Source organism: Prunus avium, chromosome 7, assembly GCF_965620075.1.
Source record: "Prunus avium chromosome 7, drPruAviu1.hap1.1, whole genome shotgun sequence".
Classification (NCBI taxonomy): Eukaryota; Viridiplantae; Streptophyta; class Magnoliopsida; order Rosales; family Rosaceae; genus Prunus; species Prunus avium.
In genome coordinates, this window is record NC_142290.1 from 29,865,643 (window position 1) to 29,878,626 (window position 12,984).

General features: G+C 37.5%; 2 protein-coding genes across 3 annotated transcripts; one reads left to right on the forward strand and one right to left on the reverse strand.

Annotated features, from left to right (window-relative positions):
- The first annotated feature begins 3,464 nt into the window (after positions 1-3,464).
- Positions 3,465-5,243, forward strand: LOC110753568 (large ribosomal subunit protein P2). 2 transcript variants are annotated; one of them, XM_021954497.2, is made up of 4 exons: positions 3,465-3,606; positions 3,690-3,783; positions 4,393-4,622; positions 5,015-5,243. In XM_021954497.2, the coding sequence occupies exons 2-4, from the start codon at positions 3,696-3,698 to the stop codon at positions 5,039-5,041; spliced, it is 345 nt and encodes a 114-aa protein (XP_021810189.1). In that variant the 5' UTR covers positions 3,465-3,606; positions 3,690-3,695; the 3' UTR covers positions 5,042-5,243. The 2 variants fall into 2 exon arrangements, with proteins under 2 accessions (XP_021810189.1, XP_021810190.1); XM_021954498.2 differs by having other exon boundaries at positions 3,489-3,606; positions 3,694-3,783.
- Positions 5,244-6,062: 819 nt separating this feature from the next.
- On the reverse strand, positions 6,063-9,493 carry MDAR1 (monodehydroascorbate reductase 1). The gene is made up of 10 exons (XM_021954494.2): positions 9,304-9,493; positions 8,829-8,900; positions 8,401-8,452; positions 8,149-8,229; positions 7,822-7,940; positions 7,514-7,733; positions 7,271-7,389; positions 7,060-7,185; positions 6,814-6,954; positions 6,063-6,622 (listed from the first exon to the last, which is right to left on the reverse strand). The coding sequence occupies exons 1-10, from the start codon at positions 9,352-9,354 to the stop codon at positions 6,299-6,301; spliced, it is 1,305 nt and encodes a 434-aa protein (XP_021810186.1). The 5' UTR covers positions 9,355-9,493; the 3' UTR covers positions 6,063-6,298.
- Positions 9,494-12,984: the final 3,491 nt, after the last annotated feature.

The window sequence follows — 12,984 nt, forward strand, 5'->3', positions numbered from 1 at the left end:
CATGCAATCCATTTGTTTTATTTTTGTGGGGTTGTTGTCAGAGGATAGCGACTCAGTAATCAACTACAAGTGTAAAACCAGGCAAGTCTGTGCTGTAATTCCTATATTTTAATCATGACAGAAAACTTGCTGTTAATTTTTTTACGGGTTGCAATAATTTTGTGCCAAATTTGATGAAGTAAGGCTTACAAAATGATCTGACGTCTTTTATGGATTTATTTGTAGAAAAGAAACCTACCTACTCCAACCAACACATGGAGCTGAGTAAATCCTAAATTCGTAGAATCGTTCATATTTATCTACACACTTGAGGTTACATGTTCGAATCATCTTTTCTTAATATCGTTTGTATTCAGAAATCGATACAATATCACATGTGAATATTCGAGCTTATGACATTTAAGTTCTCAATTATTGTATAGGTTTTTTTGTGACTATGAAACCCTAGCCCCCTCTCTCCCAAAAAAACCCTCCTAGAGCCGTTTTCACTTTGAGGGGGGAGGAAGCCATTGTTCTTCCTCTTCTCTTCCTCCCTCTTTTCTCCTCTCATTTTCAGAGATAAAAGATTTTCCTTATTTGTTTTTGTTTTGTTATGATTTTCTTCCAATCATCATAGGCGACTGCATCTCGGCGTCGGATCTCCACCACCATCCTATTTACGGTTTCTTTATGTTCGGAATAAGTCACAGAGACTCTGGGATCTCTATGTAGTTTTCACCTCTCCTTTTATGAGAGCTTTTCACCTCTCCTTTGTGAGAGCTTTTTATCTCTCATTTGTGAGAGTTTTAGTTGTATTGTTATGGCTTGGTTTTTTCAAGCTTTATATATTTTTTATTATTCTGAGTTTGTAATCTTAGTTAGGATGCCTATGCCAGAGTTTATTCGATCCTGCGTGATCGTTAGTGGAGGCTCATCAAATTGTCTTAATTTTGATGTTAGACCGCTCCGTTACTGTAATCGCCCTTTGTGGCTAATTTGTTTTGGCCCCTTATTTCTAATGGCTTTTTTGGCTGAATTATGAATGCAATCCTAGAATTTTTCAAAAAAAAAAAAAAGAAAAAAAAAGTTCTCAATTATTGTATAGTAGAGTTGGCCTGCTACCATTCATTCTAACTGTGTATTCCTTTTTACTTATTTTTTAATAACAAAAATTTCTCTACAAAATTGCACCAATAAATATTGAATCCATGACCAATCATAATCAAACTACAACAATAATATAAAGGGCCCAACAATCTCGGGCCAACCTTTAACCCCAGGGACGGTCCCATGGCCCAGGTGAGTTTTTTTGTTGTCCTTTTTGTATATTTCTATAATTACTATATTGGCTTAAGGTTTAATCCAGTTCACCCTTAAACAAAACATAAAAGGTAAAAGAGCCCAGTATAACCCATGAATATATATATTTTTTTAGATGGATGCAAAATGGCCCATCAACGCTAGCTGATGCGTGCCCAAATATGGCTCGAATGATGCTGGTGGGCCTATGGTGTGTTCAATACCAAGAGCATGAAGAACTTGAGAATTGTGAGGTCAAACATTAGACGAAAAAGGAGAAGGAAATATGACCAAATGGTCTCCGTGAAAGTTTCAGGAAATTATGAGCACTACATTCCAAGAGTATTTTGTAACTTTCATTGAAACTCCATGGCCCTTGCCAAGAAATAATCTTGGCCAGGGCATCATTGACTGAAACACATGAGTGACAGATTGGTTTTTGACGAATTTTCCACTGATCCAAATACAAAAAATTGAACTTTTCTTGACAATCTTGGGAGTAAAGCAAGAGATAGAGAGGATGGGGGAAAGGGAGCATCATGGTATCACAGTATTAGGGTCAAGTAGCAGCGAGGAAGACCAAGATGACCTGAAGAATTACGAAGAATCTGTAGCAGCTATGGTCTTTGAATTGCAGTGTCTTAATTTGCTCCTTTTTCGAGAAACGAACGGAAGAAGGCATGATACTATGAAGCCATGACCTCACCAATGTTGTCTTCATCAATTGCATGGCCTTTGAACGGTGCCACCAGTACACATCTCAGCTTTTCACCACTTACATTGGCTTCATGAGCTGTCTCATCAATTCAACTAGGGACGTCACGCTCCTTTGTGCAGATGGTATAATCACCGGCTTCTCGAAGAATGATCAGAACGTAGCTGAGCTGTTCCCAAAGTTAGGGGAGAAAATGCTACATCTCCACCCAATTCAGAGATGTGGAGGCCTATTACAGCAGCCATTGGGCTACGTTTATGCGAACCTATTTTTATTTTAGCAAGCCATGGTCGTTCATGCATAAATTAATGCCCCTGGATTTGAGCCACTTAAATGTTTGTGTACTGTGTAGTGTAGTGCCTGTTTCCCCTGTTCTTGCATAATTAGCAATTCATTCCCCCATGATTTTCAATATTCATAACACAATTTCATCGAATTGTTTGGTTTGCTGTTGCCATCTACGAGGATGCAAATATTAAATCCCCCAATAAACCAGAGGAATTTGGATTTGGGTTTTTGGCCTCTTCCTTCACCTGATCATTGCTTTGCTGTTGTCATTCATCTGATCAGTGTTGGGGGAAGAAGAAGAAGAACCTTGTTATTGATGAGACCCAAAAAAACTCCATGACACCTTCATCAAATGAACCCATTATTACAAGTTGAACAATCCTTTTCACTGAACACACACCTATAGCTCACTCTATAACTCATTCAGGGTTGATTTGGGGAAGAAGAATGCCAGCAATGGGACTGGTCAGTTGGGGAGGGAGGGTTGGGGTAAGTTATTATGGGTACTAGTTAAGCAAAGGCATAAGGTTGCCGGCGAAGGAGGATAGGGGTTAAAGGTGGGCTGAGAACGATATGGACTGCTAGCCCACTTTAGCATGGCTGATTTAAGGACAAGCCTAATCCAACCTGAATTTTTTTTAATTTTTATATCAATTGAAAATTAAAATATTATGGGACTAAACAAGCTAGCATATGTGAGTTAGGCTAATTGACCAGGTCAATATGTTCACCCCTTGCATGTTTGCACCCTAGATCGTTCCTCCTTCCTCTAGATAAGAGTAGTCCTCTTGAGTACAAGAAAAATTTCTAACATTATCGGGTATAGACAATCATGCATCCATCTCTCTTGCTAATTACGTAATAGTACAGATAAACATATAGTACACCATAAGTTGCATCTAAAAAAAGTCCCTTTAGCCAGAGGGATATAGCTCAGTTAGTTGAGTTCTTCTACCTCCACTTATGTGGGTAGAGGTTCGAAACCCCAGACACCCACGGAATCAATATTCGTGTAAACCACCCTCCCCCAATTGCTTGTACTTAAAAAAAAAAAAAGTTTAGATATTGGGCCACTTTGTAATTTATAAAATAATTGAAATGGACCAGTTTGTTTGCTTGTAGACTAGAAGCCCGCCAATACACCGTAGAAAATATAAATGGGCCTACAGTTGCTTAAACCGGCCCAAACCCGAATCTTCAGCTACCACAGTCGCTTAAAAACCCTAGCAGCTGTGCATAAAACCTCATATCGCAGACCTCCTGGTTCATTTTGCATTCGGCTGCATATACCCTTCTCCGTTCTCCACAGATCCAGAGCCTCTCAAGTATTTGCCCTCGCTCTTTCTCGCTCTCTATCTGGGTCTTTGACTCTTATATTTGTTGGTATTAATAATTTTGTGTTTTATAGGCAGAGATGAAGGTTGTTGCAGCATACTTGTTGGCTGTGTTGGGGGGCAATACCACCCCTTCTGCCGAAGATCTCAAGGACATCCTTGGCTCTGGTACTTTTTCTTTTCCTTTTCTATGTTTCATTTGCTCAATATGTGAATAGACCTATTTATTTACTGCATTCAAATTTATGACTTAGTTGTGCATAGTGCGAAAATGCCTCTAGATTTGTAAATCCCTTGTTTTTATTCAATCGGTCAACTCAATCTTCCATGAAAATGAATGTTTGGAGGTCACAAGGAATTTTGTCTTAGGGTAATGTTCTTTTCAGTGTTGAATCATGAAAACATGATTTCTTTTCCTATCTTATTGTATAAGTTGGAGGTTCGACTTTAAAAGTTAGTCTTTGCTAGTCTTATTCATTTTCTGCTAAAAAGGACCTATAACCTAATATTCCATTGCTGCTAAAAAGGACCACTTGCATCTAAGTTACAATACCCCTTTTCCCCAATTTTTCTGTTTGTATGCGTATCGTCCTCTATATGCGACAGATTTTAGAGGAAGGTTATTTAATAACTATGTCTGAATTGTTTGTTCTTATGCATATGTTGTTCATGTGTTCTAGTCTGATTTCAGCATTTGATTTCATATGAGCTGGTGCATAGATGCCTAGATGTTCATTTTTATTGTTCACTTGTTAAATGCTTTAATCTTGCTCGCAGTTGGAGCTGAGACTGATGATGATAGGATTCAGCTTCTTCTTTCGGAAGTGAAGGGTAAGGATATTACAGAGCTTATTGCTTCTGGAAGGGAGAAGTTGGCCTCTGTACCATCTGGTGGTGGTGGTGCTGTTGCAGTGGCTGCACCTGGTGGTGGTGGTGGTGCTGCTGCTCCTGCTGCAGCTGAGCCAAAGAAAGAAGAGAAGGTTGAGGAGAAAGAGGATACCGATGATGTAAGTTATTCTTGGGATTATCTCATTAAGTTCAGTATTTGTGCATGTAGGAGGATATGGGTTTTGCAATACCATCTGTTAATGAGTGCTGATATCAATCCCCTTGCTCCTGCTAAGACTTATTCATGTTTAAAAGCTTCCATCAAATTCTGAGAGTTGCTAGACAGCAACTGTTTGCATGTCAATAGGATCGTGGCAAATCAATAGATAGTAGTATAATTTTCCTTTGTCTGAGCTGTGACTATTTGCACACTCAGGGGTACATTTTCTGAGCAATGGTCAATATGCCCCATACTCAGATTAGTTAGTAAACACTCTTGGAGACTTCGCAATTTTTTTGGAGCATTTGATTTTAGTCTGATCTTATATTTCTCGCTTTTTTGTTGTTGCAGGATATGGGCTTCAGTCTCTTTGACTAGAGTGGTTGCAATGCTTACATCATGAAGGGACTGTTTTGTTATTTGAGTTGGATAGATTTTTTTTTCAATGGAGTGTATTGTTTTTGGATCGTAGCCAGTAGAAGACTTTATGACAATCTAAAATGTAGTAGATTATGCAATTATGGTGGCCTTGAATCCACTTTTCTATCAAAGTTCATTAATCTTTTGTCGTGACAGAGAATGACCTGCATCTTTTTATTCTCGCATTAGGCACATAATTCGATTCATGATACTTAATACTTATCAAATACTTATGAAAATACCCTGACTTCTGATTTATTTTCAGAGAAATGCATTTGCTGGCTGACCACTCTTGCAATTGATGGTCTATTGCTAAGCTTGTACATATCAACGTCATAGCCGAAAAAGATACATTGAAGTAGGATTAGGGTATTTGTGTAGGGTTCTAGACTTCGGTACCTGAATTGATTTCTACTATTTTATTGCCTCGACTATATTGTGAATAGGGTTCTGGACTTCAAAAGACATTCGTTTGATATGGAATTCAGACTGCCTCTAGGGTTGTTTTAATACCAAAATTTGACGATCAGCGGCCCTTTACCTGAGTTATTCTGTGGGGCTGCTTGTCTCATGTCCTGACGCCCACTTGCACTCAACTACTGGAGATCGATAGACAGATGATGAAAGTCGGACGACATAAAATTTGAACTGCTGGAAGAAAATTAGGAGAACGAAATTTAGTTGTAAAGAGACTGCAAACGCAAGTGATTTTATGTATACTTCGTCTATCATTGTCAACATTCTTTCAAGAGTTCTCAACCTCAACGGGTCAAAGATTCTGTGCAGAACTGCTACATCAGCCTATTAGTCCATGCAAAGCTCTAAAATGATCGAAATTCGATCAGTTTACAAAAACAAAACCAGACATTCAAAATTCAATCAGTTTTTGTCGACAATACCCCCATAGGGCATTGAGTAAAATGGATTTCAGAAAATCAGAAACATCTCGAAATGCTTTTGGCCTAATGTCTCGCACACGTATGGGAAAAACGATATGATTATTGACAATAAGCAAGTTACATAATCTCTTCACAATGTTAAGAACAAGAATAAACTCTGTAAAGAGTGACTCTGTGAACAATAAGATTTCTGTAATTAATCCGAAATTACAACATCAAAACCACTCAAAGAAAACCAAAGTGAAACGTTCTTTAAAGCTATCTAGACCACCTCCAGCAACAAGCAGTTCATTTTATTTTGCCCCACACATGAGGTTTAAATCTTACTAGCAAAAGAAAGACCTTCTTTCGCAAGCTGATCTAAACCGGCAACAGGAGGCTGGACCTTGGCAACTTTGGCAATAGACTGGTTTTCTTCAGGACTGCCACCCTCCAGAAATGCTCCGACCACTTTCCCGTCTTTGATCCAGTATGTTCCAAACTTGGCTTTTGGTGAGGTAGGGTTATTGTCTCCGAAGAGCACGGTTTCACCCACATTGTCGCCGTAGAATTGCCATGACAGATCGAAGGAACGAGAATAGAAGAAGGGAAGGTAGTCATACTCCTCAATTGTCTTCCCCTCCTCGCTTGCCTTGATGGCCTGCCAAAATCAAGACAACTATATAATTCCCAGATGACCGCCAACCCAGAAAAAGAAAAGAATGGATACCATCTGGCTTGGTTATTTTAACAATCCTATTGGCAGGGGAGACCATTCCCGATTTGACAGAAAAGAATGATAGGGTGGGTTCTTAGTCGAAATAGTACAGAATTAAAGGGGGAGCTACATACCTTTACAGCCTGCTCGGCAGATTTGCGTGCATGGTCAACATGCTCAACTCTTCTAATCTCATTGTACAGCTTCAAAGGAAAAGTAGCCACATCACCCACGGCATATACATCAGGAACACTTGTTTTGAAGAATGCATCCGTCTGCAATCAACTTGCACATGTTAAGATGAATTCCAAGCATCAAAATGAATATTTAAATATATGTGAGGGGGAGAAGGAATCAAGGGATTTCAGAAGTCGCTTAACCTTAATGCCACCTTTCTCCTCTTCAACTTGTCCCTTGAACAATGTCGTCAGGGGTCTCCCCCCAACACCAACAACAACAATGTCAGCTTCAAGCACAGTGCCGTCCTTTAAGTGCACTTCCTTGACCTGCATTATGGGAAAATGTCACCATCCAGAATCACAGTTTCATCAGAGCATCTCTACCAAAATGGCAGGTGATTTGTGTATTTACCTCTCCATCTGAATTAGCAGTAAATCCAACCGCAACTGTTCCCTTGATGATTTTAATTCCTTTGTTTGCATAGTAACCCTCGTAGAAAGCAGCAATATCAGAAGTGAAAAGGCGAGGCACTACAAGAACAACAAAAGAAATTAGGGAAATGAGGCACATAGAATACAAAGAGTGTCCAATTTGATGTGTATATATATACACACAGACAACATACAAACAAGGCTTGGAGCAGTATTCACTTACTGCACCATGGTTCAGGGTAAACCATTTTAACATCTAAGTTGTTAATTCTTAAAGCTGCACCAAGCTCGAGACCAATGTACCCTCCTCCAACAATCACAGCTTTCCCATTCTTTTTGGATTTAATTGCTTCGTTGAGTTTATCAGCATCATCAATTTCTCTCAAATAGAAGATGTTTTTGGCTTCAGCTCCTTTGACACCAAAATCTGTCAATCTTATAACCTACGAAAACAGAAAAAAGATTTAATTATGTATACAAAGTGGGCAGGTTATCCAAAGCAAGGCATCAAGAATTCCTAGGGTTGCTTACAGTTGATCCAGTGGCAATGACCAGAGTCTGATACTTGAAGGATTCCCCAGTTCCACTGACAAGAGTCTTCCCAGCAAGATCGACTTTAACTATTTCAGTGCTAAGAATCAATTCTATCCCTGAAATTATAAATTAAGCTTCCATGAGATGAGAGTAATGCACTCTAAATGACCCAGAAAATGGAAGATCAGGTAAAATAGGTAAAAATGAGTCAGGAACAAAAACGAGTAATAATGGATTTAACCGGCTCTAAAAACTTCAAGAAAGCTTTCAGACATTGTTCAATCATGATCAGCATATGATGTACGGTGCAGAACAAAAATGTACCTTTCTCTTTGTACCACTCGGGAAGCAATCTCTCTCCTCCACTTCCAACACAAACATGAAAACCAGGAAGTCTAGCAGGAGCTGCAAGAACCAATCCCAACATTAAGTTACAATCTCAGAGAATGTGATGAACATGAAAAATGAAGTTGGTCTTCATCAATGTGCCAGTGCAAGTAAGAAGCTTGAGGTCATAAGACACACTGCATCTTTCTGTAAGCACTGGAAAATTGGGACTAAAATAACAGAACTTACACTCAGGGAAGAGATAAGCCTTGCTGAGTGCAGGACGTTCATATGGAGCCACCTGGGAGTAAAAGAAGAAACTAATTACATGATAAAATTTAATTGACGTCTAACAGCCATTAAAGGGAAACAACTTCAAGCAGCAGTAATAATATGAAGTACAGAAAGTATACAGTTAGCTAGCGAGCAAAGAGCATTGAAATAAGAAAACCAAGAAAATTATCTTAATCCAAGTTTAATGCAGCAAGATGTCAAAATAGAGTAAGCAGAAAGTCTGCAACACTCGTGCATACTAAATGTCAAGACATTTTCCATAACTCACAAATTTGATCTAGTTTCCAAAAATTGACAATTAATCGCATAAAGCATCTCACAATCTTCAGTCAACTGGATACAAACACATGAAAGTGAGCACGAAAAAGCATTAGAAAACATACCGCCTCTTTGGAAATGACTGCTAGTTCGCCTGGCTTAAGCCCTTGTTTGGCAAACTCCCGAGCTGCATATCCCTATAATATTTGAAAATAAACATGTATTAAGCATTAAAAGTTATCGAGGCTTCCACAATACTGCAAAAAATTATCACAAAGCACAAACAACAATTTTTCAACACTTGATCATTATTACCAACTGATTTTATTTATCATAATTACCATAATTCTACACTAAAACAACTACAACAGTCGAGTACAAAAAAAAAAAATCTAAATTCAAAATGAAAAACTAATATTCATATTAGATCTAGGCACACCTTCAAAATCCAAAGCTAAAAACTATGTAAAGTCACATCAACAGCGACAGAAAACTTCAGTATAAGTCGAATATACAATTTTTGGTATAAATTCTTACAGAAATGCACAAAATTAACGAAATTTGATCAAACGGACGAGAATCGATCATATAAAAACTTACAGCTGAGACTCCACCGCCGAGGATCACGTACTTGAAGTTCTTCGCGGCCATTGATGGCTGATCGATCAGACAAAAAAGCGGATTTTGCTTCCTCTGCTTCGCTTTGGCTTTTGCTCCGTGACTAGTTTTCTCCTTTGCCGGTGAGAAGTGTGATAATGCGATGAGATTTTGTGAGCTGAGTGACTGGTCAGCTATTTATAGGGCGACTGGGTGCTTCCTGGTTGGGTTAACCAGACGGACATTCCTGATGTCCCTCGTGTAAACGGAATAGTTCCACGTGGCGAATCCTCTGCCGTTCATCTCTGCTGACTGTGCAATCGCCACGACAACCGATCTGTTAACGGAGCCAAATTTTTTCTAGTTTCTAAATAAAATATACTGTTATTTTCTGAATTTCCTTTTTTTTTTTTAAGAAGTCTCCCAGTATAGCTATTAGTTTGAGGCTGCTTTCATAAGAACCACTAATACTCATAGAAAGTGTTATTTTTTGTTAACCACACTTTTAATTTGTTCTATCAAATCTAATTATAACCGATTTTAATTCTTCCAGAAACACTTCCAAACAAACTCGAACATTCCAAATATATATATTTTGTTATATGTGACCATATTAAGTAACAGATCAATTTAGTTGAAGAATAGTATGCGAATAATAAATTTCTCATATTTTTTTTGAAATAAAAAAATAATATAATTTTATTAGATCAATAAAAATAAAGAATACAAAGAACACAACCGTTAAAATGAGTCATTCCAATAATAATATAATAAACATGTGTAAAATTTCCCCAGAACCAATATGTAGTATGAACACAATTTGATCCGAGGTTGTTGGAAATGGAAATCCCTTGATCACGGCCATTTCCCATTGGCTTGCAATATAAAAAAAAAAAGCTTTTTTTAATTGCTTTGATGTGGAAAATGTAAAATGTATAGTGCCCAGAAGACATACAGGTTCATGTACGGTGCTACACGTTTGGCAACTCACAATTGTCCTAATTTATGGGAATATATCGCAACGATTAATTTTTTTTTTTTTTAAAAAAAAAAAAAACTCTATTGGTACATCGATAAAGCAAAAAAATAGATTTGCGACCGGCACATTGCGGCTAGAAAACGGTCTTTTTTCCTGGAACGAAAGCGTTGACGTCAGCAGTGATGATAATGATCATTATCTTTGTTAATAGTAATCACGGATAAATTATCTGATCTTAATGCTGCAAAGAGGTCAACCAAAATATTAAAAAGGGACCCACTTATTTATTTATTTTTTATTTTATAAATATAATAATCTGTCATAGCTAATTTTCTCTTTTAGTGATATCCTCTCGTAGCGACATAGTGATCCTATTTTGACTAAAATTTGGAACAATCTCTTAGAGCGCTTTTACCAAGACAGAGCAAAAGGCAGACCAGTCTTGAATTAATGCCCACATCATTAAAGGTTAGATTGGGCCCGAGCCAACTCAAAAGCAAAAATTATCTGGATTGTTGATTGGGTTTGCTGATGTCAGTGTGACATCAACGATCAATTTAATTACACAAATAAATTTTAAAAAATATCTTCATAAGGGTTTTTTTTTATAAATACCTAGCTATGTTCTTCACTTCCCACACTAAAATTATACATAAATTTCTCTCCTCATATCTTATGTAAATAGTGTTTGCCTTTACTTGCCATGGCAATGGGTGGGAAAGCCAAATTAAAAAGGGTAGGATAGACACTATTCAAGTGAACGATTTTGGAAATTGAGATACTCAAATGCAAATCGGGTCTAAGTTTAGGAATTAATAAAACGAATAATCCTTTATTAAAATATGTTTGCATGGGAAAATATTTTCTTATTATTGTTAGATTTTTTTTTATTTTTTATTTTTGGGCCAAAGTTAGGAAGAGAGAGGGTTATTAACACACACGGGTACCGTGAGGGCTTGAACCTCAGGATCACTTTGAAGCACACCAAAATTATGGGTCAATCCAACTAACATTCCATCGGTAAAGTTAGAAACTGTTGCCACCATTTTTTTGACAATACATGAAAAGATAAGAACAAGAAAAATGAAGAGTGGATCTACGATTGGGCTGGAGCCACTCCAACCTGGTCTTGATTTTTGAAAATAGGCTTAGAAGTGCAACCTAACTTAGGTAATTTAGAAATCAGCCCAGCCCTCTGTCTAGAAGTCAGCCCAACCCTTTGTCCAAAATAAGTCCACCCTCTTAGCCATCTAAGCCCAAACAAGCCAGCGAAAAATACAAAACAAAATAATTGCCTCCAACCAAGCAACAAGCCAAACAGACCAAAAAAAAAGGTAAAAGGTGAGCGACCAAAGTTGTCCTCTAATTACCATAAAGGCTAGCCTCTCTTCTATTCTAAGCTACAAATGTAGCTTCCAAATAGCAATTCTTTTCAAAAAGAGTATAACTCAAGTGGTTATATAAGACTAGTTACCCGCACACCCTAGTTTTTATCTTTGATTTCCCTATGTTGAGGGGTAATATGGGGAGTTCAATCTAACAGTCTAATAATAACTTGACACTGGATTGAACGGTTATTAAGGATCCCCTCATTATGACCCCTCATAAAAACCCCTCCTTTTTTGGGTAACCAAAAACCACTCATTCTAGCCTCTTTGCAAAACTTGTATCAACCCAAAAAAAAAAAAAAAAAGGGAAGGTACCTTGGGCTTTGGTTTAAGCCGATTGCATCTATGAACTTTGAGTTGAGCCCAATTATACTGTTACTTGTCCATTCAAATGCTTTAATTCGGGCTGGGCTCAGGTGACCCAAATTCATAAAACTAGTGCCATTTAAATGGTAATGGATTTGGTTGAGCAGCTGCTCTATTTTACCCCATATTTAAGAATCACATTTTTTCCACACCGAGAAAAACAAAAACAAACTTTAAAAAATCACATTTTTCACATTGAAAATTTTCATCTCACATTATTTTGGAAAAATCTCCTTCCGTTAATAAAAGGGAAGAATATTCTTGAATTCCAATAATATAGTTAATAATAATATAATAGACAGTCAAATCTTGAGAAAATAAGAACTCCCATAGTGGACCTCAACCATGCATTAAAAAAAAATTATTTTTATTTTTTTAATGTAAGTGCTTTTCCATGTCTATAAAGTGCTAGGCAACTCTTGGCTCAAAACAATATTCATTGACCAAAATAGTCAACATCATTGTACCAAGAATCATAGCTATAGGATATTTAACTAGGAGCTGGTCTCTCCCCAGCAAAATAATTCAAAGAACCAAGGATATTCAATAAGAAAAAAGCAAAAGGGTACAAAGCAAATCATTATCTTGAGCAACTCCATCTGCCTTGTACAAGTTAGAAGGCTGCTTTCAACATAATTTTCATTCAAAGCTTTGATCCCAAAGTAAAGTTTGTGTGACCCCCTACCTGCATAAAATAAGGCAAAAAAACAAAAGAAAAGAAGTTTGATGGCCATGGCCTTACTTTAGGCGACTAGGGCTCGGGATTAACAAATTAATAGGGTACTTTATATAGTCATTATGGTTTCCCATGTTTAACTCCTCAACTTGAGGGCCAAGACAAACACCAACCATCCCTATCGGCCGGCCAAAGTAGCGGAGTTGGCATATATACCATGTGAAATAGAATGTTTCACTATTTATATCCATCTGCGTACGATGTATCTGTTGAGA